At 47.2% G+C, this 26355-nt stretch overlaps 8 protein-coding genes across 11 annotated transcripts; 5 read left to right on the top strand and 3 right to left on the bottom strand.

Annotated features, from left to right (window-relative positions):
- Nucleotides 1-9: 9 nt before the first annotated feature.
- LOC6614817 (xenotropic and polytropic retrovirus receptor 1) lies at nucleotides 10-6955 on the bottom strand. Of its 3 annotated transcripts, none has more exons than XM_032725932.1 (7): nucleotides 6749-6955; nucleotides 3751-3911; nucleotides 3276-3674; nucleotides 1939-2914; nucleotides 1711-1880; nucleotides 1509-1642; nucleotides 1170-1446 (listed from the first exon to the last, which is right to left on the bottom strand). In XM_032725932.1, exons 2-7 carry the CDS (start codon nucleotides 3817-3819, stop codon nucleotides 1170-1172), a joined length of 2025 nt encoding a protein of 674 aa, XP_032581823.1. In that variant the 5' UTR covers nucleotides 3820-3911; nucleotides 6749-6955. The 3 variants fall into 3 exon arrangements, with proteins under 3 accessions (XP_032581825.1, XP_032581823.1, XP_032581824.1); XM_032725933.1 differs by lacking the exon at nucleotides 6749-6955 and adding an exon at nucleotides 4012-4117; XM_032725934.1 differs by lacking the exon at nucleotides 6749-6955 and having other exon boundaries at nucleotides 10-1446.
- A 378-nt stretch (nucleotides 6956-7333) lies between these two features.
- Nucleotides 7334-9957, top strand: LOC6614818 (transcriptional adapter 3-B). Its single transcript, XM_032725935.1, has one exon. The coding sequence runs from the start codon at nucleotides 7474-7476 to the stop codon at nucleotides 9142-9144; it is 1671 nt and encodes a 556-aa protein (XP_032581826.1). The 5' UTR covers nucleotides 7334-7473; the 3' UTR covers nucleotides 9145-9957.
- A 298-nt stretch (nucleotides 9958-10255) lies between these two features.
- On the bottom strand, nucleotides 10256-12010 carry LOC6614819 (transcriptional protein SWT1). The gene is made up of 4 exons (XM_002039202.2): nucleotides 11831-12010; nucleotides 11496-11750; nucleotides 10811-11437; nucleotides 10256-10747 (listed from the first exon to the last, which is right to left on the bottom strand). Exons 1-4 carry the CDS (start codon nucleotides 11934-11936, stop codon nucleotides 10524-10526), a joined length of 1212 nt encoding a protein of 403 aa, XP_002039238.1. The 5' UTR covers nucleotides 11937-12010; the 3' UTR covers nucleotides 10256-10523.
- A 469-nt stretch (nucleotides 12011-12479) lies between these two features.
- LOC6614820 (3-hydroxyacyl-CoA dehydrogenase type-2) lies at nucleotides 12480-14032 on the top strand. Its single transcript, XM_002039203.2, has 2 exons — nucleotides 12480-12595; nucleotides 13127-14032. Exons 1-2 carry the CDS (start codon nucleotides 12587-12589, stop codon nucleotides 13883-13885), a joined length of 768 nt encoding a protein of 255 aa, XP_002039239.1. The 5' UTR covers nucleotides 12480-12586; the 3' UTR covers nucleotides 13886-14032.
- Nucleotides 14033-14632: 600 nt separating this feature from the next.
- LOC6614822 (rho GTPase-activating protein 22) lies at nucleotides 14633-18392 on the top strand. Its single transcript, XM_032725937.1, is given in 7 exon segments — nucleotides 14633-15808; nucleotides 16076-17438; nucleotides 17500-17605; nucleotides 17672-17854; nucleotides 17967-18037; nucleotides 18040-18081; nucleotides 18084-18392. Coding segments are annotated over 6 exon segments (1722 nt in total). The 5' UTR covers nucleotides 14633-15808; nucleotides 16076-16249; the 3' UTR covers nucleotides 18215-18392.
- A 127-nt stretch (nucleotides 18393-18519) lies between these two features.
- LOC6614823 (multivesicular body subunit 12A) lies at nucleotides 18520-22266 on the bottom strand. Its single transcript, XM_002039206.2, has 6 exons — nucleotides 22044-22266; nucleotides 20482-20698; nucleotides 20260-20415; nucleotides 19845-20199; nucleotides 19562-19777; nucleotides 18520-19494 (listed from the first exon to the last, which is right to left on the bottom strand). The coding sequence occupies exons 2-6, from the start codon at nucleotides 20685-20687 to the stop codon at nucleotides 19375-19377; spliced, it is 1053 nt and encodes a 350-aa protein (XP_002039242.1). The 5' UTR covers nucleotides 20688-20698; nucleotides 22044-22266; the 3' UTR covers nucleotides 18520-19374.
- Nucleotides 22267-22937: 671 nt separating this feature from the next.
- Nucleotides 22938-24328, top strand: LOC6614824 (transcription initiation factor TFIID subunit 8). Its single transcript, XM_002039207.2, has 4 exons — nucleotides 22938-23161; nucleotides 23221-23655; nucleotides 23713-23841; nucleotides 23899-24328. Exons 1-4 carry the CDS (start codon nucleotides 23014-23016, stop codon nucleotides 24177-24179), a joined length of 993 nt encoding a protein of 330 aa, XP_002039243.1. The 5' UTR covers nucleotides 22938-23013; the 3' UTR covers nucleotides 24180-24328.
- A 174-nt stretch (nucleotides 24329-24502) lies between these two features.
- LOC6614825 lies at nucleotides 24503-26328 on the top strand. 2 transcript variants are annotated; one of them, XM_002039208.2, is made up of 3 exons: nucleotides 24503-25028; nucleotides 25095-25569; nucleotides 25728-26328. In XM_002039208.2, exons 1-3 carry the CDS (start codon nucleotides 24664-24666, stop codon nucleotides 26139-26141), a joined length of 1254 nt encoding a protein of 417 aa, XP_002039244.1. In that variant the 5' UTR covers nucleotides 24503-24663; the 3' UTR covers nucleotides 26142-26328. The 2 variants fall into 2 exon arrangements, with proteins under 2 accessions (XP_002039244.1, XP_032580417.1); XM_032724526.1 differs by having other exon boundaries at nucleotides 25095-25560.
- Nucleotides 26329-26355: the final 27 nt, after the last annotated feature.

The following is a 26355-nucleotide window of genomic DNA, read 5'->3' on the forward strand; positions in this document are numbered from 1 at the left end:
ATTGTTTCATTTTTTATGCTGCATACTTAAAGCCGTCTTTATTTCGTTTCATGTTAATTCTCGGGTACTTTCTGCTAAGGTGTACAATATATATTTTATGTGTATGTATGTGTGTGTGTGTGTGTTCGGCGTTTATTATATAATTTAATTTGTGGATTAAAGTGCAAATGAGGAAAGGCACTGAAATATTTACATGCCTGCTTGAGAAATTGTTGATCGCATAAATAGTTGCGATTTCGTATCAAAAGCGCTATTACAAATAGGAATAATTTATTTTCGAAGGATGATTTATCAAAGGCTCAAAATGCGAGCCTACTACTTATGGCAAAATTTGACAAAGTCTTCATTAATATCTGACGAGTTGTTCTTAAGCCTACGTGTATATAGTTATGTAGACGTCTGTTCTGTTCGTATAAACAAACAACATTGCACTTTTGAAGTTTAGAATTCTACACCTTGCACACACGCACACACACACACACAGAGCGAGAAGAACACACACAGGCACTACCATACGTATACTATGTACAATTCCGTTCGGGATCAGCTTTAGTTTAAGTTCTTTAAACTTTATTTGTTATATGTTTCTGTTTAATTCAGTTTAAGTTTCGTTTTGGTCACAGTCTATGTCGTATATCAATCAGCAGGTGGACAGACAGATAACAGATAAGGCAGATCTAACTAATAGACTAACGATTGATAAAGGAATGTGGTGGCTGCAGTTTCATATTCTTGCTGATTTCTAGTTATTTTGTTCGCTTTTTCTAAGTACTAATACTGCCGTTCTTTACTCCAATTTCTGTGGAAGGTATGGATATCGAATTGGATTTGGAAACGTGGAAATGTGGCTTAGGAACTAAAGGTAACGGGTTACGAGTTACGGATTACGGATTACGGGTAAAAGTATAGGTATAGGTTTGGTCTTTTTCGTTAGTTAACCGCATACGTGGAATGCTAAATTAGTTAGAAATCTTATGCACTAATTATTGCTGGACATTGTCTCTCCTCAATTTTAAGTACTTAGTCACTAAATATACAAATTAGCTAAACAACGCAAAAAAAAATGACGAAAAAAAAGTACGTAAATTGAATTACGGATAAACTTTCGTATAAGACGTTCCGCAAAATCGTTCATTAGGAAGCACAATTCGGTGGGCGGCGATCTTTGCCTACAATTTTTTACTGTCAATATCGATCCTGAGATCGGGCAGCGATCCGCGCGTCTGCAGCAGGCTCCGCTTCTCCGGATCCTTGACCTTCTTAGGCTTTGGTCGGTTCGCCTTCGTGTAGCGATTGATCACACCGTCAGCCTCGTCCATCAGGCGCAGGATGAGCGCCTGGTCGGAGGAGTCCAGCGGCGCTATCGAGATGTCACGAACGGCTCGGAACTTGCCGCAGTTGTTCAGATGCTCGTTCTCCAACCGGAAAAAGTTCCACACAAAGCGACTGCAAGCGAGTAATCTTCGTAAATTACTTGGACAGATTTTGATTCAGGAATCTGTACTCACCGGAATACCTCCAGGATGCCTGTGACGGAGGTCATTATGTCTGAGCTAACGATTTTCATCTCGGTGAGGTAGAAAGATAGCGCCCAAATAAAGCGCAGCGCCAGATCCTCCAAAATGGCAAAGTAGTAAAAACCCTGCAATTTAAGGACATATGGTTGATATATAGTTCTAACTTATACTTATTAGCTGTTATTCAATTTACCGTCGATGAGTAGACAACCTCCTCGCGCAGGAAAGTATTCTCGCCGGCGTTCTTGTCGAACAGACCCCAATCCATCTTGATATCCCACGTGTAGGCGTAGCAAGAGGACACAATCGAGGCGATAATCCACAACCAGGTATAGGGATTATCGAATGTGCTGGCATAGTTCGCTGAAGGAACAGATCCATTAGGAAATAAATATACTTTAAATGGAGATGCAAAACTTACGACTGTGAAAGCTCTTCAGCGTGGCGAAGATCACCACCATGAAGGTTGTGGAGTATTTGCCAGCATTCACCAAATGAGGAAAGGCCTCCCGCGAGTCGCGATATCGGCGCAGGCATTGTGCAAATCGAAACCAGGCGGGCAGGCAATTGACAATCGGCCGGATGATGAAGTCCTTCTCCATGCAAATGGAGGCATCCTTCGCCTCCGTCCAGTTGCCATTTGTGAAATAGAAGCATATGAGATACTCGAAATCGAGGATAGCCGTAGCCAGCGAATTGAGTTGATCGCCCAGCCAGAAATCCGCGAAGCCAACGTGAAAGAACGGTGCCGACAGACATCGTCCCGTAATCCGCCACAGCCAGAATCGTGCGTCGTGGTAGAGCACATGGAACGGATTGGCCAAAAACAGCACCATAATCAGCGTAAGCGTAAGCGGATTGATGAACGCCGGAATGGCCAAGCTGGCGCTGTACAGGAAGCTCAGCATGCTGAGTGTCCAGATCACGCCGAAGATCGCCGCCAGTTCCATGAGATGCTGCTCGGATAGATGATTTCGCGGATCCAGCTCGAAGATCAGGACATGATTAACTCCAGACGAACGCCAGCCGTAGATGTTCACTCCGATGAGGAAGATGAACTCGATGAATAGCAGGGGGCCGCGGTAGAGTCGGAACGTAACCTTCAGGTTCTCGCCGCTGATCTCGTGGAAGATGGCCGACAGCACCACCACAATGACCAGCACTATGAAGCTGCCGGAGAAGAGGCCCACCTTGAACGTGGTCCACGGACTCTGCTGTTCGCCCAGCGGTGGTACTCGCAATCTCTTCATCGCTCGCTGCCGATCGCCGCCCTCCAGTTCACCGGTGACCGTCGTCTCTGTCTCATTGATGATGTTGTCGATGTCCTTGTTGGTGAAGAAGTGCGAAGCCTCCACATACTCCTGTCTCCATTTGGCACCGGTGTCCACACGCAAAAGCTGTCACCAAATATAGAAATATAGAAACTTTAAGAACATACAGACTTGAGAAAAACTATACAGTGATGTCTAACCCATTATTATCTTAGTATTATTCACTTTATTCACTTACTCACATTGTTAATGGCTACCCCAAAATTCTTACATGTGCAATCCGCATACATTCATTTTCGGCGATAACAGTGACTATTTTTAAACGACTTTTTCCCCGAAAACCCTACTATAAATTCGTATTATTTATTTCTCACACGAAATGTGTTTTTTCGTGTTCTGCGCCGCAGACTACATGCAATCTCCAAAGATCTTGACTAGGTCATGGCTGAGCAATGATGTCTCTGCGGTTGCCGTAAATCAGACTTACTTTATCGTGCTTCTTGAGTATTTTACGAAAGCCGGTGTGATTCAGATTCTGATAGTTCTGCAGGAGGATCAGACTCAGGTAGAACTCGCTGAAGGCCAACTTCAGTTCGCGCGCCTTGCGATCCGGCAAGGCGGCATGTCGTTTGTGTCCCTTGGACTTCTTGGCACTCCGCTCCGACTCCTCGATGGAGGTCTTCAGTTCGGCATTCAGGGTGGCAAACTTTCGCGTGGCCTCCGCCAGCTTCTCCGAGTAGAACGTATTGATCTTCTTCAGCTCCTTGTCGCAGTAGTGAAAGAAGTTCTCATCGAAGTTGGCGAAGTGCCGCTTCAGCACGTCGTCCTCGACGCTCTCCACCGATGGCGCCTCCTCCACGGCTAAATACAGCATGGCCTTCATTTCCTGTGGCACAAAAATTGGGCTATCAGTTGGTTTCTTCGTTTACTTGGTGGATTTCCCATGTTGAGCCAACACTCACCTCATAGTTGATGTATTGTTTGCGCCACTCGGGCGTTATGTGCGCCGACAGGTGCTCGGCGAACTTCATGGCTGGCGATTCGTCGACCTGGCTATTCTAGGGCTATTCAGTCCAGTCCAGATCGGATCCGTTCCGTTGATCGGCGCTGCAGTGAAGCGCGTCTGAAACGATGGCATTGAAGAGTTGTTAAGGGCACTTCCGGATATCGTATGCGTACTTAAAACTAGCCAAGTGCATTAAAATTATGCTTGTACTACGTACACTTCAAGATTAGGAAAGATGTATTTTGGAGTGAGTGATTCACCGCCCAAATAGAGCTGTTTTCGCGGCGGATGAGTAATGTGTGGGGTTGAGACTCAAGTCAGCAATGTCCGAGGAACATAGAACCAATCGCCCAGCTTTCGCCGCCGGTAATTTAACGGACGAGCGAGCGGACTAATGGATAATGGCTCAAATCAGTGCAGCAGCTAATCGGGCGTATTAACTAAAGCACGTTGTATGCGACTACCGGCGATCGTAAATTGAACGGTGGGTGGTGGATGGGTGGGTGTGTGTTCTTCACAACTGATAAGCACCCAAGCCCCGAAAAAATATTTGTACGTATAAGCAATAATATACAAACAATTATTGGGGTCTGTGCCACTCGACTCTTTACAGAATGAATACACATATGTATGTATATGTTTGTTTATATACGTATGTATGTGCATAGGCCATATCATTAACGTGGCCCGCATAACGAGTTAAGCAAATTGGAAAATTTTGTCGCCAGTTCAAACAGCAAACGTATAAGATACAGATAGAGATCTGGATGGGACACTGTTTTAATCAATTGCACAAATATTTGCGTCGCCAACTGTTGCTGTCGTATTTTTCTTGCCATTTAAGCCGCTCATTTTACGGCTGCCCTTCCTCGATTTCTGCCCGGAACTTCCGTTCACACAATACCCTACACAGGAAAAAAGAATTCTAAAAATTATACCTCAACTTAATAGTAAATACAACTTCGTTATCTAAATCTAATTATCAACATTATGCAGATATTCAAGCCTTATAAATAGTGCCTCTGTTGTTTCCGTTTAATTTTGATATTTATTTATAATTATCAATTGAATGAACTGCTCAGTAGATTTTAAATTATTATCAATAGTCATTGTTCATGTCGGAAATGAATTTAGGCACTTAGATATATCACTAAGAAGTACAAAATATGCGTATCAATGGCCCAATCCCTGATTGATTGATTGAATTGTTTAAATTCTTGTTGTAAATCTCAACAAAATGCCGATTAAATGGGAATTACAACATTTCTTATCAGCTATGCATATATCTAATTGAATTTAATGCGCTTTTGATGCACTGATACGGATACGCTGATAATGTTTTCCCCCCACTTAGTTGACTATCATTCCCAGCTGAACGAGCAACCGAGAAGAGTGGTCAATTCCTGGGCGATAATTGATGAGGGGGAGGGAGGGCGTGGCACTGGCTGGCGGTCAATTAACGTCAACAGTGGAGTCTAAAATTAGATGGGCTCGCTGATTGATTAGACCATACAGCAACTACCAACTAGCTTATGGCAATCGTAATGGATTGTGGGTGCTGTCTCTGATCGATCGACATAGCCGGTGAATCCTGAAGCTATCCCGATCATCTCAGGGCTGCGACCTTATCGCCACTATCGCCGGCGGTTAAAGATTTCTCTTCTCCGGTTTAATTGGCACTGATAACGAGCCGACTGGCCTGCGGACTGGGCTTATAAAAAATGTGCTAGTGCCGTTTAAAACAACAGCTGACACACAAAGCCCCATAATCGCTGAGACATCGCCGGAACGGAACACATCGACGACGACGACGACGACACACGTAGACGCAAATATTTGATCAATAAAACAAGAGCGGAGGGTTCGTTCAGATTTTTGGGGGCACTGCAAATACCCTTACCCGCCCGCGGCTATTGTTCGACTTTTCTAGATACTATGTGCAATCACGTTGGGATTATCTCGAAAAACAAACGAGATATAGATTCAAAATAGCTACGATTTTCAGTTGTTCTATCCACACTGCAAGATTGCAAATAGCGAAAACAAAGAATTAAGTAAAGCAACAAAGAACTATATAGGCTGATCACTTCTTTTTACTTGAGATAATAGATGGGGGAAGCTTGTATTTATCTTTGTATTGAAGAACAAACAAGGCGAACTTGAAACGAATATATCATATATATCCATATATCTTATGGAACACAAAACATGAAACCTTTACAAAACATAAGCTAAGCTCAAATAAAACACTTTTGTGTGTTGTTCATTTATATTAAATTACACACCATCAAGTTATTTGGATTGTTTTCACTGTTTATTTTAGGATCTTTATCGTACTGAAACTCTCTGCGATCGAATTTTAACTCAAACAAAACACTTTGTTGTAAAATAAACAATAATAATTGGCTTATAACGATCGTGTTTCACATATGGCGAGCTCGAATTCTTTGGAAGCGGAAATCTTGGAAATAATAAATCCATCTAAAATAACAAACTTTTGCACTACTTGAAATTCGAATCAACTATCATTGCAAACCTCTTCTGATAGCGAAAATGCCCAGTTGGGAAAGTGTAGGCAAATCGAATGGAAACAGCGTTTTGAAGCTGGGATATTTGTGCATATGTCGGCACGACTGAACCCAACTAAACCGAACTGAATCGCTGGATGTTGGCTTTTGATTTACGTTGATTTCCGCCCGGGTGAAGGGGGAGGGGGGAGGCGTGAGCAGCGAAGGGGGCGTGGCGGCTGAGCGTCAATTCGACTTGTCTTGTGATTTTCGCTTCACAATTGGACAAACGAGGCGCAATTGGAGGCACCCAGTCCGAGATTATCGGATGCTTCGATGTTTGGGTGCTTGGATGTTCGAATGTTTGGATGTGTGTTTGCATGCTTTGGTGGATTTTGGGGGTGGGGTGGCAAATGGGTGTTCAATTACATAAAATTATATACATACACTGCAGTTTGCACTTGCAGTTCGTCCGCGGAAGGGGGGAATGTGGGGCTACTCTAACATCGCAAGCTGCTCCAAGTGGCCATTACTAATTGTCAACAGTCGCTGATTTGTTAAGTACACTGCTTATCACCGAAATAGCGCGCATATCACTCAAAATTCAGACGACGACGGGCGAAATGCGAACGCCAAACAACAACAAAGAACTGAACAAAAAAAGCAAAGTATTGGTAAACACGCGCGCTACGCGGCCGCCAGTGTTGCACAGCGCTGGAGCAGCGCTGTAATGCACGATCACTGTTAAAGTTGCAGAGAGTATTTTTCACTATTTTGTATCATAAAATCAGGTGCTATGCAAATGTATGCATGCGATAATATTCCGTTTTCTTCAATTGCTGAAATATAGTCGAATAAACAGTTTCAATTACTGCTAAATATGACTAATGAAATGCTAGTTAAGCATGTTTTAAATTATAAATATATCGCTACTTATGAGGATTTTTTTTGATTGGCCCACTGTGCCTAACCCGCGCGTTTAGCCCATTCCAGTATTTTATCCATCTTGTACATTAGTATTTACACGTCTTCCGCTACGGTCACACTGCCATATCGACGCAAAACAAATTGCGATTTTTACACCACAAGAAAAGGAGGAAAAACAGGAAATATATACGCAACACACATATATACCTAACACACAGGTCCCCAACCAGTCGCAGTCGCGTCCCATGAGTGCGAACCTGAAGAACATCAAACTGGCCCACTTCAGTGGTTCGCTCGGTTCCGGTGGCTTTGGCATCTCTGCGTCATCCGGAGGAGCTGGAAAACTGCCTACAAATGGCACAGGTGGCGGTAAATCCGCGCCAGCGAGCACCTTCCTGGACTCCGAGGTACTGGCCACGCCCGGAGGCGTCGTTATACCCATAATTCGCACTCGGGATGTGCCCAAACTGCTGCCCACCATTGCAGCCGCACTGCAGCGTCCGGCGGATGATCATTTGGCGGCCGAGGATCTGGACGCAGTGCAACTGGAGCTGGAACAGATGCTCTCCAATGTGGCGCTGCGCTCGCGCGTCCTGAAAGCGGAGTATGATAGCCTGGACAAGGATGAGAAGCGCCAGGATCGCAGAAAGCTCGACCGTGTGCCTGGATCGCCACCTTGTCCGGCCAGCATGCTCAACGGCCTGCTGGGCATCGGCAGCAACTCGTCGACAAGTCTGGGCAGCCCGCTGGGCGGCGGAGGCGCCTCAACCTCTAGCCAGTCCAAGCGCAAGCGAGATGAGCCAACGGGCGTGCGCAAGAAGCACTCTTCGATGACCATTCTCAAGCAACAGGGCGTTTCCGGCGGCACCTCGAAGCACCAGGCCAAGAACAGCCCCTTGGCCGTGCACACCGATGACAGCATGGACTATCTGCCCACACTGGTGGCCGCCAATGCCTCTGGATCCGTGCTGCCGCATCACCAGCCGCTGCCGCAGCTACCGAAGATGTCGGTGCCCAAGAACGATACGCCCAACAAGTTCTGGCTATCCGTGGAGCCCTACTGCATGCCACTAACCAACGAGGATCTGCGCCTAATCGATGACCTGCTGGAGCAGTATTGGGGTCCACTGGTGCCGCCGGTGCCCCCTCTGGGTCCTCACTACTCCACCGTTTGGGCCCAGGAGGATATGAAGGCGCTGCAGCCGGGAGGAGCACGAATCAAGTCGAACAATTCCAGCGGAATGCTTAAAAAGGCCGAAGGCATGGTGGAGGAGAGCATCACTGGTCCACTCACCCAGCGATTGGTGTCCGCATTGATGGAGGAGTCGCTGATGACGCTGCCCAGCGAACAGGCCGCCGTGGGCGAGCACAGCAACAGCACCACGAGCAGCAGCAACGAGAACACCCACTCGCACTCCTCGTCCTCGGCAAATGCTGCCGCAGCAGCTGCTTCCGGGAACTTCCGATCCCTCGCCATGATGAAACACGGCGTGGGAATCGAACAGCGCCTGAAGAAGACTCTCATCGAGAACGGACTGATCGATGCCAGTGAGTTTGCGGCCCACGAAGACGTGGACGAGGTGCTGATGGAGATCAAGCGCGTGACGACCGAGATCAGCACTATTTCTCAGTTCAACAGCGAGGAATTGAAGCGACTGCGTGCCGTTGCCAGCGAGGAAATCAAGCGCATTGCCATCAAACAGAAATTGGACATGGTGGACCAGGAGATACTCGAGTGCTACAAACGAATGCTGCAGTATCGGGCCAAGCGCAAGGGCCACACCATCGAGGAGAAGCAGGAGATACTGCGGCTGACCAACGAGCAGCGCCTGCTGGCGGATCAGCTGGAGCGCATGCAGATGCATCTGCCCAGCATCGGCGGCTCCGGCAGCTCCCTGCTCGAGCCAAAGATGTAGGACAGGAGCCTGGCCTGGGGCTGGTGCCAGCTAATGGCCATGCATCAGGCAAAGAGGCAGGTCCGCGACGCTAGCCTTAAGCTGCAGTGCGTCTGAAGGAGCCGCTCCTCCTTACTCGCCACTCCTTTCTTTTCGCCAGACTGTAAATTAGCCACGCTATTCGACACATAGCCGCTAGTGTCTCAATCCCAATCCAAGGTGTGGACGTTTGGGAAGATGCGCTCAAGGTGGCGGAAAAAGTTATGCATTAGTTTTCCCCGAGTCGAACGCCACTTTTGAGACGTTTTCCACTAGCTTCCAGACCCCCGTATTCTTATCTTCGTCGCCAGACTGTACATTAACAAAGATACATTAGCTCATAGAATGTAGAGTTCCAGATTAAAGAGAAATTAGTTATTTAGATAAGATCTTCAAGTGGCGGAGAGTAGGGTTTGCGTATTTTAAACTGTTCTTTTACAAAATCGTAGTTTCGAATTTCCTTGCTTGGTAACGTGTATTCCGTAATTCCGTAAGCCTAAAGATTTTGCTCATTTGTTTGTATTCCCTGAAAATTAAATGGATATCCGTAGATTTTACATGCCAAATTTGGTTTTGTGTACATAAAAGTGGAGAATGCTCTTCGCATTATTGGCTAAATGAACTGAAAAACTTTCCGCTGCTCGAATTTCCCACATTTTACAAGCACGTTGTTTCCCTCATGTCTTTCGCAACTATAAATATTGATCCACCCTATTTAACAACACTCCCAAATACATACACTTTTTATAGCTTAAGTTATCGCGCGGCAATAAAGTCGTCACTATCGAGAGTAAAGCACAGAATTTTCCACCATGGGAGTGAGTTCGGAGGAGAGAAACCACCGCGCTGGGCGAACGCTGCGCACGCTTTGAGCTCGATCTGGCCGACGGAGCGGGCCAAGTGAACTCCAGCGGATGTGGGGAATCCTCCTCCGTTGCTCCGGTCTTGTTTGCCCAGCCGATAAGGCGCAAAGTCGGCAACTCCGGGGCGTGCGGCTAATTAAAGCCAAACAAGCGAGCGGGCCATCTTCGATCGGAGGAAGCCCTTCCGGGCCACGCGGATTGGCTATCTTGAACGCTAATCGCCAGGTAAATATATCCAGAAACAAACTTTATTCCACGTAGCAAATGGCAGTTAAATATGATGTCTAATATGTGCATGTTTAAAGTCTTCGGTGAACACGTCAGTGGCCTTCCTCTGAAAGTATATTAGGTTTTAAGGATTCATTGTACTTCATGTATGCTGCGGTGCATCTTGCTTGACTGGTCGATCCCTTTTGCCTGCCTCCCGATCCCGTATCACAAACGCAGTCACAGTCTTTCGTATACTAAATGTAAAGTGGGAGCTCGGATGGCATCGAATTAATCGCCGAAGCCAGCGAACTCATCCGCATAGGTGGACATCAGAGCGGAGCGACTGGAGACCTTTATGTCGGAGGCATTGGCCTTGAGCCGGAGGTTCGCGTCGTTGGTGAGCAGCATCATGTGGGGAACCTGCTCCTGCAGCTGCAGGCAGCAATTCACAATGCTATCGTCCGGGCAATCGATCTTGATCAGGTGATCCGCCTCCTCCAAAGCAGATTGAGCTGCAACAAAGAGAATATACATAGGTTAGTTCCAACGATTTACATACACAATCCACGACCCACCTTGTATTTGCAAGCTCTCGTCGAACTTGGTGTTCAAAAAGCGTATTGCTCGCACGGCAATCACGCGCTTCAGGCAGTCCGACTCGTACTTGTACTTCAGCTTGTCCAGCTCTTTGATTACTATGTAGGGAAGGTACAGCATGCTCCCCACCGTGCCAGGGAGCACCACATCGGTCAGTCTTTCCACGAACTTGTGGTTGTGTATGAGAACGTTGGTGTCTAGCACAAAGTACATGTAATCCACAAGCCTTGGGGGCAGCTCCTCGGCATCGGCCGCCTGCAGCATCAATAGAGTGTCGTCCTCTTCCTTCGTCTCATCCTGATCCTTCTGTGGAGCCTCCTCTTCAATGGACTCCGCCTGCAACATCAATAGAGTATCGTCCCCTTCCTTAGCCTCATCCTGATTCTTTTGTGTAGCCTCCTCTTCAATGGAATCCTGCCATTCCATGGGCTCGACCTCCATATCGCTGGCCGTCGAGCCAAATGCACTTGTATTTGTGATGTTGCAGATCTCTGGTTGTTTTTCGATCACCTCTTCGTTGATCTTGGGCACAATATTGTTGTTGCGCTCCTCGCATTGCTGCTTCTGCTGCAGCGAAGCTCTTAATAGCATGAGACGCTGGTTGGCTAGGGAGACGATAAGGAGAAAAAGGGATTCGAGTAACTACATGCAGTGAGCACTCACCAGGTTGGCTACGTCCCGCCTTCAGGCGATTGGCATCCACCAGGGCTTTTGGCTTTTCCCAGGCATTCCTGGCCACCTTGGCCGGCACCTTTAGGATTCGCTGGGGTGTAGATGTGGACGCACATGAACGACGAGCTGCCAAGGAACTGTGGGTGCTCCGATTGGTGGTCCCCTGCTCCTTCTCGTTGTCCTGCATCCGCTTCAGTTGGGCCTGCAGGCGCTTGAGGCGATCCTGTGCGGGATGCTGGCCCAATCCTTGCCCAATCGCGTGGAAAATAGAAGTTAAATCTTGGTATTTTTGGCAAACACGCAGTTTGCATGGGTGAATGTCTTACCATTTGACGGACGTGGCGTCCTGACGATCCTAACCAGCTGGTCGTCGTCCAAAAGCCTCAGATTGGATAGCTTTGGAGTGTGCTTGCTTTCTCCACCGAGCGACATTTTGTGTTCTCCAGCATTTGATTTCTAGCAAGCACTTATTTATTTTGTATTTCAATAGGCACTTAGAGGTGGGGAAACTTCGATGTCAACGATGTTTTCAAAAAAATCGCAATCATCGATGTTTTTCGAGGAATCATCGCTGTAGTTCCGTATCAACTGCACATCGTATAAGAAAAGTGTATAATTTTTAAGTACAAGTTTATTTTCCATAAATTATCAAAAGCATATTGCATATTGCACAGCATATTGCAAAATTTGAATACATAATGACTTGACTGCTGCGATCTTGATTGTTGAAAAAACATGTTCTTGAAATAATTAGTTGCCAAGTTAGTTAGCTAAACAGCTAACTAACAGGCAAGCGCCTGCTCGAGGTAATTTCTATTTAAAAGTTGTTCCAAAATCCTACAATTATAAATTGCTTGCTGATAAACAAAATAATTTAAATTTAAATCAACTCAAAATTTAAAAGTAAAGCCATTGAGAGGAGCCCCCTAGCCAATAGTTTTAGGCAGTATTTTCAAGCGGCGCACATACGGTCACACTGCACGGTTTCGAATCGCTTAACAAGTTTTTGTTCAAAAAGCTTTCCCGAGCACTAAGTAACCACCGCCTTTCGCACCCACAACACAACACCACCAGCCAGAACAATGATCAAGGTATGTGGGGTGCTGTAAATAAGGATCACACTGCGATTAGAATTAGTGCAGCAAAAGCGGCCGATAACTCGGCGGCCGGGGTGCAAAGTCCAATTGGGATGTGAACTCGTGTCTATTATAAACATGGAGTCCCATAAATAACTGTATCTCTGCCCACAGCGATGTACCTTGTACCCATCCAACAATTAGCATTACTTCCCCACGAGTTATACAATAATACAATGCGGCTTATCGGGAAACTGGACACCGAACGCATCTGTCCGCTGCTTTCGAAATAATAAGATAAACCGACATCGGATTATAAGTTTATCTGCAAATTGGGGATCGTGCTATATCTATACAAACTTTTACAGACAGCTTTTCATGTTGTTGAAGATAAAGATCTCAGGTCCTACAGATCATATATTCTGCACCCTATAAGCTTATTCTGTTAAGATCCCTAAACATTGATGTTGTAGTTGGGATTAAATGGAATGCAGTTCATTTTTAGAATCTATTTCCTTGCTAACTCCATGCCTTTCCCATCCGCAGAACGCCGTTTCCCTGGTGACCGGAGGAGCCTCTGGACTGGGCCGCGCCACCGCCGAGCGCCTGGCCAAGCAGGGCGCCAGCGTGATCCTGACCGATCTGCCCTCCTCCAAGGGCAACGAGGTGGCCAAGGAGCTGGGCGACAAGGTGGTCTTCGTGCCCGTGGACGTGACCTCCGAGAAGGATGTGAGCGCCGCTCTGCAGACGGCCAAGGATAAGTTCGGTCGTCTGGATCTGACTGTGAACTGTGCAGGCACAGCCACCGCGGTGAAGACGTTCAACTTCAACAAGAACGTGGCGCACCGTCTTGAGGACTTCCAGCGGGTGATCAACATCAATACGGTTGGCACGTTCAATGTGATCCGTCTGTCCGCCGGACTGATGGGCGCCAATGAGCCCAACCAGGATGGACAGCGCGGCGTGATTGTGAACACCGCCTCGGTGGCTGCCTTCGATGGCCAGATCGGCCAGGCGGCCTACTCTGCCTCCAAGGCAGCCGTGGTGGGCATGACCCTGCCAATTGCCCGTGACCTGAGCACCCAGGGCATCCGTATCTGCACCATTGCACCGGGTTTGTTCAACACACCCATGCTGGCCGCCCTGCCAGAGAAGGTGCGCACCTTCCTGGCCAAGTCCATACCGTTCCCGCAGCGCCTGGGCGAGCCCAGTGAGTACGCCCACCTGGTGCAGGCCATCTACGAGAATCCGCTGCTCAACGGCGAGGTTATCCGCATCGATGGTGCCCTGCGCATGATGCCCTAGATCCGGTCTGCGCGCGGTCTTGGACCTCTGGAAGTGGCTCGATCAGTTTGCATTTATCTATTGTCTAGTGGTCAAGCTAAAAAGTTTTATTATCTGTCCCGAAATTATGTAATAGTTGCTATTAAACACACAATGTCACATTTCAAATTTTGGAGGCGCATCTGCTTCCCGTTCTACAACACTGGATATATAAGGGGTAGCTGGGGTGTATTTGCTGCAAAGGTCGATGCAACAGGTGGATTTATTTTTCGTAAGTCAATGTTATTACTGACTTACTATTTGTGCCATTAATTCTTAAGCAATTCTTAGTTATAATAAGAAAATAGTTTACTATAATATTTACAGTGTGGATAAGAGCTTAAATATTTATTGAATAAAAGGGTATCTCCAAGTGCTACCCCTTAAGAATTCCCTGTTTTTCCCGCAAGTTGGCAGCTCCGTTTCAAAATGTAAACAACGAAAATCGCTCTTTAGAAGATAATGCCATATCAGTGCCGGGAACTTCGTAGGGCAGCTGGCTGGGATCAAGAGAATGTACCACCTGTCCGCAAAAAAGATCCCTTGGGAACACAAGACGCAGAGCAATTTAAATGGAAGGAATCCCCGGCAGGAAAGGATGCACTGGTCAACGAGGCTGCATTTTAAGTGAAGCATAACGAGGTGGACACTTTGCTGGACTGTCCATACAGCGATAGCTAGAGCAGTCCAGCACAGATGGGGGAACCGTGAGTCAGCAATATATTTTAATTTTTTCCCAACTTTAGTTGATTCCTACTGATGATGCATGCAGAGCATGTCCTGTCATCGAAACTGGATCAGCTGGAGCTTTGCTGCAATAAAATGAAAATCTCCGCTCAATTCCTGGCAGCTTTAATGTTTAATTTGCTTGATGAGGACCACTTCCCACCAGAAGAAAGTACGCCGGCAGCAAAACGAGCGGGAGGGCAAGCTATTTGCCTCCTGTTCCCCCAACCACGGGATGTTGCGGCTATTGGAGGAAGTGGTAAAGAACGTGGATAGCTACATGGTTCAGCACGATGATAGCCTTCGATTGTCCTAGATGTAGCAAGAGCTAGACACTAATGCCTCAAGCGACACACAGAGATCCACAACGAGATCTCCAAGTGATTGCAAAAGAAATAAGTCGTAATGGAATGTAGGAAGAAGCACCTAATTTGATTTGATTAACACCATGATGTGCCATGGAACCATTCAAAACATAGTATACTTTAATATGAGCCACCACTTTGAAACCACTTATCACACTATTTGCGATTAATCACCACCGGATATTGGGCAGTCGGTACTTCCTAAATATAAAAGCACTACTCTACCCATCACGACCGATTGGGTATATCTCCATGGGCTGGTCAAGGCCCTGACTTGCTCCAGTTACCCAGAAATTGCCAAAGTCCAAGTCTGCAGCTTACAGTAGCGATTCCCATTTGCCCAGTGAAACCAGAGCGATGCGAGTGGGGGATAGGAGAATAGCAACTCCTCCACTGGATTTCACACATAATCGTCCATTCTGTGACAGCCAGTTATATTTGTATGCGAGTGCTTTGGCATTTGTTTGGTTCTCCGGGCTATCTTATCTAGAGTGTCGGAGTGGCCTGCGAGTGTGGAACAATTGGAAGTGCGATAAGCGCCCACAGAATTCCAAACGCTTGCCCCAGTCAGTCAGTTGAAATCGGAGCTGCCTGCGAATTATCCACTATCCGTGACCGGCAATCGCGTCGCTGATACTGCGTCATCCGAGTGCACCAAGGAAAAGTTTGATAACCCCAGGAAAACACAGAATCGGAAGACCCACAAGTGATTCGCGGTCAACTGGTGTGCAAGGTGTGGCTGTTGTTGGAGTTGCAACTCCATTGGGCAGCATTCCACGATACGGCAGGAATAGGCTCTTGAAAAGCGGAAGAGGTGGGTGGTTACCACAGTAGGCACTGGCTAAGGAGTATGGCTTCCATTGAGAAGCTGTACTTCGTATGGATTTACTAGAGTTGGTCCTATTGTATCTTATATTCATATATTTTGCAGTGAAAACCCACTTTGTTTTTCTTCTTTGAATATTGAATATTTCAAGTAAACATAATTTGTAATTCCCAATGCTCACTGTGCGTTTGCTATCTGTACTTACATTCAATGGTCATAAACTAATTATAAACACGATTATTTCTTTTTGCACAGTTCCTACACTTGACGTCACTGGGAAACGGGAGGTGAAGCAGGAGACGAAGGGAAGGGCTCTCCACTGGTCAGCTGCCTCACTGGCGCTGTGGCCAAGCCCAAGTGCAGCCAATCGAGAAGAAGCCAGAGTGGAAAGGGTGTTGCGAACAACCCGATAGCGCCAAGCCCAGCATCATGCAGACGACGACAAGTCAGCGGCCAGTAACGCCTGGCACTCCAGACTCGGCGCATATCGTAATCGGCGCCGCGGGATTCGTGGCACACGAGAGACGCCAGACCGGAAAGACCCTGATGAATTGCTTTCGCGATCGTTCCACGACGTCGTCGTCATCGTCGCAGGCCCAACACGCCTATGTGCGTGGTCACAGCGTCACCTCGAGCACTCTGTTTCGCCTGGAGGGCAGTGGTGGCTCCAATTGCACCTTGGACAAGGCGGGCAAGCAGGATAGCGGGCGGCCCGAGGCGGTCGTCCTACTCAGAGAGCTGAAAACCAGACCCAACAAGCTGGCGCTGCTCAAGAGCAGCAGCAGCAAGGATCTGACCCGCCTGTTTCTGGACGATTCAACCAACACAGCCGTGCTGGTGTCCAACACCAGCATAGATGTCTGCTCCTCGAATTCCAGCTCTGGCGGCAGTCCGGCGGTGGGCAGGTCCAAGTCCGGCAGGGATCGCCGCAATGGACTGGAGTGCTGCAGCAGCTGCTCCAAGCGCTGGCACGATCTCAAGCAGCGTATGCATACTCTGGAGCAGGATCTGCTCGTCCAAACCACATACAGCCAGGAGCTGGAGCAGAAGGTGGGCGAGATGAGTCGCCAGTTGACGGAACTGCTGCAGGAACGCGACAGGGAGAGGGACAAGGATAAGCCGCGCTTCGCAGCCGCAGGCGGCGTTGCTGCGCCTGGCAAGCGGACTGCTCACGGCAGTCCCAATGTCCGACCCTCGCGCCTGGTGGCCTGGATGAACCTGTCCAATTGGTTCAAGAGCAGACCCAGCGTGGAAACGCTGCGGGAACAGCGCATCTTCTTCGACGAGCCCTGCTTCGATACGGACCTGGAGATGGTCCTCAAGCACGACCAGCACCGCACTGTGCCGCGCATCGTTGTGGACTGCTGCGATCTTATCGAGCAAAAGTACCGCAGATCCACGCAGCCCATCGAGGGCATCTATCGGCAGTGCGGTGACTACAATAAAATCCAAACGCTGCGCTTCAGCATCGACGCCATCGACTACGATTCACTGCGTCAGCCGGACGTCGATATACACACGTTGACCGGCGTGCTGAAGCTCTTCCTGCGCGAAATCAAGAGTCCGCTGGTCAGTGTCAACGAGGCCAAGACCTTCATTGGACAGCCCAATCAGTGGTGTAAGTTCGAAGGTATTCCTCTCCGAGTGCCCGCTTTTAATTCTTTCTTTCCTATGCGCAGTATTAACCGATCTGTCAGCGAAGTTGGACTCCCTGAAAAGACTGATTCGTTCGCTGCCGGAGAGCAACCGGGACACCATGGAATACATCTTCGGGCACTTCAATAGGTTAGTGCGCCCCGCATAGCACAATATACATATGTATCGTTAAATAATATAAATTTGAATTTGCAGAATAACCAAGGTGCCGCTGCAGCAGATTAGCGCGGAAACGCTGTCCATATCGGTGACGCCGTCGATTTTCCACACGGTGCCGCAGGGCGTCCACATGCAGGATATCCAGCAACTTTTGCGCGAGGGCGAAACGCTGGCCGACTGCGTCAAGCTGATGATCGAGTACCAGGGGCGCATATTCGAGTAAGTGCCAGCCCCGCTGAGGAGGAGCAGCCCCCAGTCTCCCAGGTGATGGTCCATTTGGTGTCCGGGCGCCCGCCGCTACTGTTACCCACAAAACCCGAATTCCCGCCGCTTACGTCTCATCCAAACAAACCGCTCACCTACTGTGCTGTTGTGTCGAACGCTTTGCTAACCACTCGAAAACCGAAATCCTCAACCTGAACCCCCACTGTACCTGCCACACCTATACCCACTCCCGAATCCATTTCCAATCCCGATCACGTCGTCTACAGATGCACCGCCGATCGCCGCCGCCTGAGCATGCGCAACCTGAAGAAGACTCTGTCGCAGCCGGACCTGCTCTTCCACAATCTATTTTAAGCTGACGTCCATTGGATCCTTCATCCCAGAGAGAGAGAGAGAGAGAGAGAGTACATATGGAATGACTTTAGGCCCCGCTAGCTATTGTGTCCTAGGATTATTTTTTATATTCTTACTTTATCAACTAACTTTTGTACTTATGTTTACTATTATAAACTAAAACTTATTGTTTCCTGAATTTGATATCTTCAATAATTATTTAAACTGACTAATGCTCAGATGGTCTGACGAATTCCCGGGAAATCACGAGCCACGTTTATCCCAAAGCTCTCCTGCCGCGGAATCATCAGAAAGAAGACTCGATATTGTAATTTCAGTGGCGTATATATATATTTTTCTTGTATTTGAACTGCTATATAACATGGTGGGGTATTTTTTTGGGAGTAAAGGGTAGAAAAGGAGCTGGGATTGCGGGTGACGGGGACGGAGGCAGCTGGGAAGAATCTATGATTTTGTAATACAGTCTAATCGTCACTAGAGCTAATATGTAATATATGTTTTTAAAAACCAACTGGTTTTAAGTGCTATGTGGCCTATAAACGTGAGTGTATATATATATATATTAGATATATGCTTGTATGTACTAGGTTTATATTAGCTTTAGTCCGCTTTCTGGACTTGATTCAACATTAACATTACACTCATGGACATATGTGGTACATAGGTGTATACACATGTATCTTATGCATCGGCCTTTCGAAATACATATGCGAATGCGTAAAGTAAAGCCATCTTATGTGTAGCGCTTCTAAATTAATGACAAAACATTGCGCTCGCTCTTTTGATCACAATTTGATTTGGGGTTAATCGATACATGTATGTATATGAATGATTTCTATGATGTAAATAGGTAGGATTCTGATTCGGTTGCTTTCCAATGAGGGGTTCTACGAAACTGAGGCGGTTGATTGCTCGGGCGAGCATCCAAATTAGATACATATCGAAGGCACAGGAATATTACACACATTTTACTCTAAGGGGCCGGGGTCCTCAGAACTTAATTCCAACTGAATAACTACTGGGTTCACCATGGCAGCTACACGCCACACGCGCATCTTTTTGCGATTGGATCAAGCTTACGCTAAACTAAATATAAAATCCACTCATTTCCGGTTCTTTTGCTTTGCTGTTTACATTTGCCCAACCATCAATTTGCGATATTACTTAAAGAACGGGTTCTTAGATGCCGATGACTTCATGGTGCACAAGATCTGACGTTCCAGCTGAAAGTCATAGTCCAGGGACTTGAGCAGCGTAGAGATTTCTGGCAGTGTAGGTATCTATGCATACAAATTTCGAATATCGAATTAGAGCGAGAGGTTGATAGCCACTGGCTGCTTCACTCACATCATTCACAGCTTGGTTGCGCTGCAGCCTAACGTCCATGGCGAAAGGCACTCCCTCCAGCTCGGTGTAGGTGCCCAAGGTGCCCGTTCCGCCGTAAGTACCGTGTCCTCCTCCGGAACACGCTGGCCGCGGTGGAGCCGGTCGCTGTGGCGACTTTATTTGATAGTTGGCTTGGATCTCCTCATAGTCATGGTGTTCAGTCGGTGGTTGTGGCAGCTGTTCGGTGAAATGGGCAAGCATTGACAGTAATTGAAGACGCAATTGGCTCAGAGGCACGACTTACTGGTCCACGTGAGTTGCGTTGGCCCTGGAGATTCAGGCGGTTCAGGGCCTGCTCCACCTCGCAGGTGGCTGGAGCTGGCAATCCTCCACCTGGCACTGGCGGCGAGAGGCGCACTGGGATCGCGCTCGTTTTGTAGCAGATAAGCACTCCGTTGATATCGCCGGCCAGCTTAAAGCCATCGGGCGCTGCCTTCAACTTGGAGCAGAGTATTATGTCGGTGACCGCCTGGGTCACAGTGCCGCGCTTGGAGAGCTTGTAGATCAGCTGCCGCTTGCGCCAGGCCTTCTGGTCGCTGTCGGCAGTGCGGGAGACCTGCGAGAATTCCTTGGGCGGCGGCGTTTTATCCAAAATCACTCTGAAAACCAAGTAGATTTCATTAATAAACGAACAGGAGATGGAATCCAGTTGAGCTCACTGTAGGGTCTCCACCACGTATTCCGGCAGGCCCTCGGACTTGGACAGGCAGAGGTAGCGTGTGTTCTGGCGTCCGAACAGACTGTAGTCGCGCCATAGGTCCGCATCCGAATCCTGGTCGTAGGTGCGGCTTATGGCACTGAAGTTCTTCGGGCAGCTAAAACGCGCAAAAGCTATTAGTATGGACAAATCACTGTCAAACGGGCCACTACTGCACACTAACCGCTCGAAATCTTCGACGATGTGCAGCGAGGTGATGGGTCGATTGTCCGGCAGGAAGCTCATGATGGAGTTGAACACATTGGTTGTGCTGGCCGAGCCAGCTCCATTGGTCGCCTCCAGCGGAGTACCCAGTAGAGCTGCCGTGGACAATGCCGCGTTGGGTGCTCCACCGATGCCGCTTTGGATGTGCTTGCCCACTTTGTTCATCGCGCGGATTCCTGAGACAAATTCACAGACAGAACAATTAGTAAGCTGACACTTTGAGTTATGGCTCCTAGATGTATATATGTATATTTTTTAAAGGTAAAAAAGTGTACACAATATGGAGGGAAAGTTGGTTTTAAGACCATTTTAGGGTTCACTTTGTTGAGCTTTTGGCTTAACTGGAGCCTTATTAGATAGTGAAAAGAATGTTGGCTTTTCTTGGTTGTCAGTAAACCAATATATTCTTACAATTTGAAACTAATTTGGGTATTTTTTGTTAAATTGTTTATGTAGCAGCACAAACAACTTTGAAATACAACTTTGATCTCTGGTGGTGGTGGTGATGATAATGTCGATCTGGTGGTGCTTTTTGCCGCCCCACACCAGTGATTCATGATCGTGGTGCTGGGTTTTTTGCATGGCAATCTTTTGTAGGTCGCCACACCAGGGCCAGGTCCGAGTTTCTCTTTGACCACTCTCACATGCTCACGTCGCCAAAGAAATTAAGTAAACAAACGCAGCCGCATTTTCGAGTGCGCACTTTACAATGGCATAGAATGGAGGAGATGAGACTCTCTTTTTATAGTTTTGTGTGTTTTCCCGATTGTCAATATGTTTTGCATTTAAGTACTGATAAGATATACATAGCCAGGTGACGGCCGGCAGCTCTGAGTCATCTGTAAAACTGCAAAAACCCACAGCCAAGTGCAATGAATGCTCGTCTAAAAGAAAACAAAACAAAAGTCGGAACAGGTATAACCCACAAACAAAACAAACCAACCAAGGCAGTGCTTGTTTTGTTAAAACATTAATTATTGATATGAAAAAATCTGGGTAAAAGGTCAGAGGTGCCATTATGTGATCAATGAAATGAATTCCGTTGTGTTTACCATTACGTAAAAGTGTTTACAGGGGGATACTATACTATATTAGCTCAAAATGTACTACTATTAACTGTTGTTGATTATATGGTTTGCTATAGTAATATCCCAATAATCCATCGATCATTAATCAAGATCTTATTTTTCCCTGTGCACAGACACTTTCTAAGGTTTCGAAATGAAAACTCTTTGGCGCGCAGACAAAGAAATGGGATTACGGCTAGTACATATATGTACTACAAGACTGGGGAAGTGGTGAAACTCCGGCTGATAACCAAAGTGGAGCACGGAGCACGGAGCTTAAAAATAGAAACCATTCGAAAAAGGCCGCACACGATTCCAATTATAAGTGCAAATTGCCAGGAAGTTCGAGTGGCTATACTCAGCCATCCATTTATACATTTGTTCTATCCCCCAGCCGAAAAACATTAGTCAACGCAGCATCCACACACATCCATATCCATTCATATATACGTACACAATTAACGATTCCCGATGGAGCGATTCGGGTTCGGATTACGACTATAGCGCCAGGGGGCCCGGTCCACTCGGTGACTCTGCGATCGCACTATGCAGCCCGGCGCCTCATTAGCTGCATTTAATTGAACAATTAACGATTTACGCCTGATCCGGTCGCCCGATTTTGTTTAATTTACTTCCGAGTACGTTCGCCTTCTATTGTTTGGCAAAGAACAACAAAAAATACACTGATTTGTTGGAGATGGTGCACCTGCGATGCACTCCTTTCTATATATCGATTGTTTTTGAACCAACCATCGACTATCGATGTTTGCCCAGTCATAATAATTTATTAATGAAATTATAAGGCAATTAGGGGAATCTATGGCATAGTGCATTGCTAAGCAGTATGGTATAGTAAAATTCTACACTAATAACTACTTTATAGTGTAATATAGTAGAGTACAATTTTCTTATAATATGTTAATGCTGTCCAATGCAGCTTATTAATAAGTTGATGCCTCAGCGATTTTGATTAATAATGGTTGACAATTTATCTTAAAATGATGCTGTAAACTAATGCCCAGGGAATAAATCACTAGTTTGTTGGAATAATTAAAAATTGCCTGTTTTTATAAATCTATAATTCAACTTTTGCTATACTTTATTTTCTAAGACATAGTTCAGAGTTTAAAATGTGTTTCATTCATTTAACAATCTCTGGTGGCGTGTTTTTCTACTGAGCTTTTAATCAACTCTTAAGAACTGAAAAATTACGATTTGTAATGCCAAGCCTTGGCTTAAACTAATATTAAATCTTAATGCCAGAAGAAATATTAAAATAACCAGGGGAGTTGCGCATGAACTCTTAAGCAGCATTGCGCCGATAGCTGTAGTCGATAGTGCCCAACAGTGCCATCACTAGCCGCTAAAGTGGCAATATTCACTTCTGTTTCTACTTTAGCATAAACAAATTTAATTCTATCTCCATGGAGAAGGTGGAGGCGGTAACAGTGCCCAATGTGGATCCCTATCGGCGGATCCTAAACAAGGCTGTGTCCCAGCTTCTGGTGGACAAGGGCGCCGGCCAGGCGAGCAACCAAAGCCTGGAGACGCTAACCCAGATGCTGCAGGCGTGTAAGTTGACATTGGGATTACCATTTTGTACCAGATAATCATTTAGCACGCCATTCCAGTGCTCTGGGAGATCGGCAACTCAGCGCATAACTACTGCGAGCTAAGTGGACGCACCATGCCCACCGTGGGCGATGTCAGTTTGGCCCTGATCAACATGGGCATCTCGATCTCCAATTTGGATCCGTACATGCGCAAGGAGACGCACGTGCCCATTCCACTGCCCCCACAACAGACGCAGCAGCGCCCGCTGAGTCTGTTGCAAGCGGGCATCAAGGCCCCGCATCCCCACTATGTGCCCAGCTACTTTCCGCCCATGCCGGATCCGCACGCCTACATACGGACGCCCACTCACAAGCAGCCGGTTACAGAGTACGAGGCCATCAGGGAGAAGGCCGCCTGCCAGAAGCGGGACATCGAGAAGGCGCTCACAAAGTTCCTCTGCAAGACCACGGAGACGAACAACCTCTTTCCCACCGAGGACAACATGTTTCCTTGTAAGAGGCACAATAATCATCCAGCGAACAATAATTAATAACAATTTTTTTTTGCAGTAATTGCCTGCAAACCGGCCTTTCCTCCCTATGCAGCCGCTTTAAATCCCACAGATCAGGTGTTCGACTTCGAAGAGCTGGAGTACCACTATCTGGTGGCCAATCGCACAGAAGATGAGCCCAGCAAAGGTGCGTTCCTTCCAAATAGTCAGATGTCACGAGTGCTAACACTTTCCACCCTTTCAGATGAGGGCGAAGAGGGCGATAGCGAGAACGAGGAGATGGATGGCGACAAGTCCAAGGAGGAGAAGCCCGAGATAGATATCAAGCCCAATTCCAACACGAACAAGGCAATTTTGGACAACCCCAACATCGATAATCCCTATTTGCGGGCGGCTACTCTGCCCAAGCGAGCCAAAAATTGCCCAACACCCGGAACCATGCCCAGCAGGAGTCTGGCCACCACGGCGCCAACGATACGAACGCCCTCCATTCTGGAGATAACCAAAACTAGCCTTCAAGAGTAGCAAGCGTTTTTAATTATGGTTAGAAAATGTAAACACTCCTCTTTTTTTTGTACAACTTTCAACAATTGCACTCGTATTGTGCATTCAGAAAATTTATAATGTAGTTTTAGGTTCAAATAGTAGGACTAATATATTTTCTATTATACTTACATATTTGGTATCTTTCTGTTTGAACTGAAGACATTGTATAGGACCAACTTCCCCAAAATATAACAATATTTCGTGTTATATTTAAATATCAAAATAAATTTGAACCCCAGCCACGATCTGTGCTCGAAGATCTGCAAATCGGCTATGTTCTTCAATCTGCAAACCGCTAATCCAGCGGCAAATGCACTTCCATCAAGGCAATTGAGGAAGGTCCAGTCGTGCCCTGTCCATTAAGATCAATTAGACAAACAAATGAGGCATCGGCAAGTGCTCTCCGAGATTTTGCATAAAAAGCCGGCTGTTCACCGCCACAATTGCAATTTACGGATACACGATGTCGGACGCACTGGAGGAGCCCCCATTGTACCTTACGCCGCAGTTCTTCAGGCGCACCCTGGAGCACGGATTGCAGCAGCTGGACCTGCAGGTCATCGGTGTCCAACTGATCAATCTGACGCGTGGCGGGGAGAACTACTGCAGCAACATCTACCGCGCTCAGATTAAGTATCGCAATGCCGAGAGCTGCGTCCTGGAGACATCCCTGATCGTTAAGTCCATGACGGACGAGAAGCAGGCCATCCTGGCCCGCCTGCACATTTACAACAAGGAGACGCTTTTCTACATGCACATCAAGCCCAAGCTGGAGGCACTCATGTGGAGGGCGGTGGATAGTTCCAGCGCCTGGACCTTGGCTCCCAAGTGGGTTCTCTAATCGGCAGTGTGTCTAGGATCCATGAGGAGTAACTCTTGTTTTTCCATTTGCAGGCACTACTACTCCACCACCCAGCCGGAGCAGACGATCATCCTGGAGGACCTGTGTGCCGCAGGCTATCAGCTGAAGTGCCGCCAGCTGGGTCTGGACTTTGACCACGCCGCTCTGGTGATGGCCAAACTGGCCGAATACCATGCCCTCACCATGGTCATGGCCGAACGGGAACCGGAAACCATTGTGGACCGCTATCCCTTCGGTCTGCTCCACATGGATGCCATCAACTCGGAGCCCTTCAAGCTGCTCTTCGGCACTCAGCTCCTAAAGCTGGCCGCTCTGGTCGGTGACTGTGAGGGATTCGGTGGGATCACCACGAAGCTCTATCGCTACCACGAGCACTTCACCGAGCGAGTCCTGAAGGCGGTGTACCCACTGCGCGGCAACCATAACGTGCTCAATCACGGCGATCTTTGGGTGAACAACATATTCTTCAAGTACGATGCGGAGTACACGGTGCAGCAGGTGAAGATTGTATGTACAAAATGGTTGCCCACAAAATTGAGGCTTCCAGCAATCTCCAATATTATTTTATTTATTTCTTCATAAACTGACTAAGAGCTTGTAGCTAGTTACTACTGTTTACATCAGAATCGACTGATCCTTAGACGCCCATTTTACTGCCACTTCAGATTGACTTCCAGCTGTGCTTCTACGGCAGCCTGGGCTTCGACATCAACTACTTCCTGAACACCAGCTTGGAACTGGAGGTGCTACGTGACCGGCGGCAGGAGCTCGTCGACATCTACTACAGGTCTCTGGTGGACTGCCTGAAGCATCTGCCCTGGTCCAAGGAGCTGCCCAGCTATGAGGATATCATGGATGAAATCAGAAAGCGCGAGGCCTACGGTTTCTTCGTGGCTTTTGGATTCTTCCCGCTGATGAGCATGATCGGTGTGGACTCCGAGGACAACTCACTGAAGAACTTCCACGACGAGACATTCGCCAGGCAGAAGGTGCAGCTCATGTTCGAGGGAAACACTCGCACGCTGGAGAGCCTCAAGTGCACCCTGAAACGTCTGGACGAGTTGAAACTGTTCGACTAGACGGTTTATAGTTCGTAAACACTTTTTTTTTTGTCTATTTTCAAATAAATTATAAAGGCCTTGTTGAACTTGTACATGTTCCAAAGCCGTTGAATCAAACCAAAAACCCATTCTATTAGAAACAATAAATAATAAGTAATACCATTACAATACAATATGCAATAAACTTTTTGGCATACATTTTCAATTTCGCTGTCTTTTCATTCAAAACTAT

This window comes from Drosophila sechellia, chromosome X, assembly GCF_004382195.2.
Source record: "Drosophila sechellia strain sech25 chromosome X, ASM438219v1, whole genome shotgun sequence".
In the NCBI taxonomy this organism is placed as follows: Eukaryota; Metazoa; Arthropoda; class Insecta; order Diptera; family Drosophilidae; genus Drosophila; species Drosophila sechellia.

Bases quoted from the DNA above. Each gene is read 5' to 3' on its own strand.
- LOC6614817 (XM_032725934.1), bottom strand. From the start codon at position 3,819: ATGAAGTTCGCCGAGCACCTGTCGGCGCACATAACGCCCGAGTGGCGC. The intron at 2,915-3,275 runs GTAAGTCTGATT...ATTTGGTGACAG, and splicing joins TACTCAAGAAGCACGATAAA to CTTTTGCGTGTGGACACCGG. The intron at 1,881-1,938 runs GTAAGTTTTGCA...CTGTTCCTTCAG, and splicing joins GCTGAAGAGCTTTCACAGTC to CGAACTATGCCAGCACATTC.
- LOC6614818 (XM_032725935.1), top strand. From the start codon at position 7,474: ATGAGTGCGAACCTGAAGAACATCAAACTGGCCCACTTCAGTGGTTCG.
- LOC6614819 (XM_002039202.2), bottom strand. From the start codon at position 11,936: ATGTCGCTCGGTGGAGAAAGCAAGCACACTCCAAAGCTATCCAATCTG. The intron at 11,751-11,830 runs GTAAGACATTCA...CGATTGGGCAAG, and splicing joins GACGCCACGTCCGTCAAATG to GATTGGGCCAGCATCCCGCA. The intron at 11,438-11,495 runs GTGAGTGCTCAC...TCGTCTCCCTAG, and splicing joins GGCGGGACGTAGCCAACCTG to CCAACCAGCGTCTCATGCTA.
- LOC6614823 (XM_002039206.2), bottom strand. From the start codon at position 20,687: ATGAACAAAGTGGGCAAGCACATCCAAAGCGGCATCGGTGGAGCACCC. The intron at 20,416-20,481 runs GTTAGTGTGCAG...TGCGCGTTTTAG, and splicing joins ATCGTCGAAGATTTCGAGCG to CTGCCCGAAGAACTTCAGTG. The intron at 19,778-19,844 runs GTAAGTCGTGCC...TTCACCGAACAG, and splicing joins AACGCAACTCACGTGGACCA to CTGCCACAACCACCGACTGA.
- LOC6614824 (XM_002039207.2), top strand. From the start codon at position 23,014: ATGGAGAAGGTGGAGGCGGTAACAGTGCCCAATGTGGATCCCTATCGG. The intron at 23,162-23,220 runs GTAAGTTGACAT...ACGCCATTCCAG, and splicing joins AACCCAGATGCTGCAGGCGT to TGCTCTGGGAGATCGGCAAC. The intron at 23,842-23,898 runs GTGCGTTCCTTC...CCACCCTTTCAG, and splicing joins AGAAGATGAGCCCAGCAAAG to ATGAGGGCGAAGAGGGCGAT.
- LOC6614825 (XM_002039208.2), top strand. From the start codon at position 24,664: ATGTCGGACGCACTGGAGGAGCCCCCATTGTACCTTACGCCGCAGTTC. The intron at 25,029-25,094 runs GTGGGTTCTCTA...TTCCATTTGCAG, and splicing joins GCCTGGACCTTGGCTCCCAA to GCACTACTACTCCACCACCC. The intron at 25,570-25,727 runs GTATGTACAAAA...CTGCCACTTCAG, and splicing joins CGGTGCAGCAGGTGAAGATT to ATTGACTTCCAGCTGTGCTT.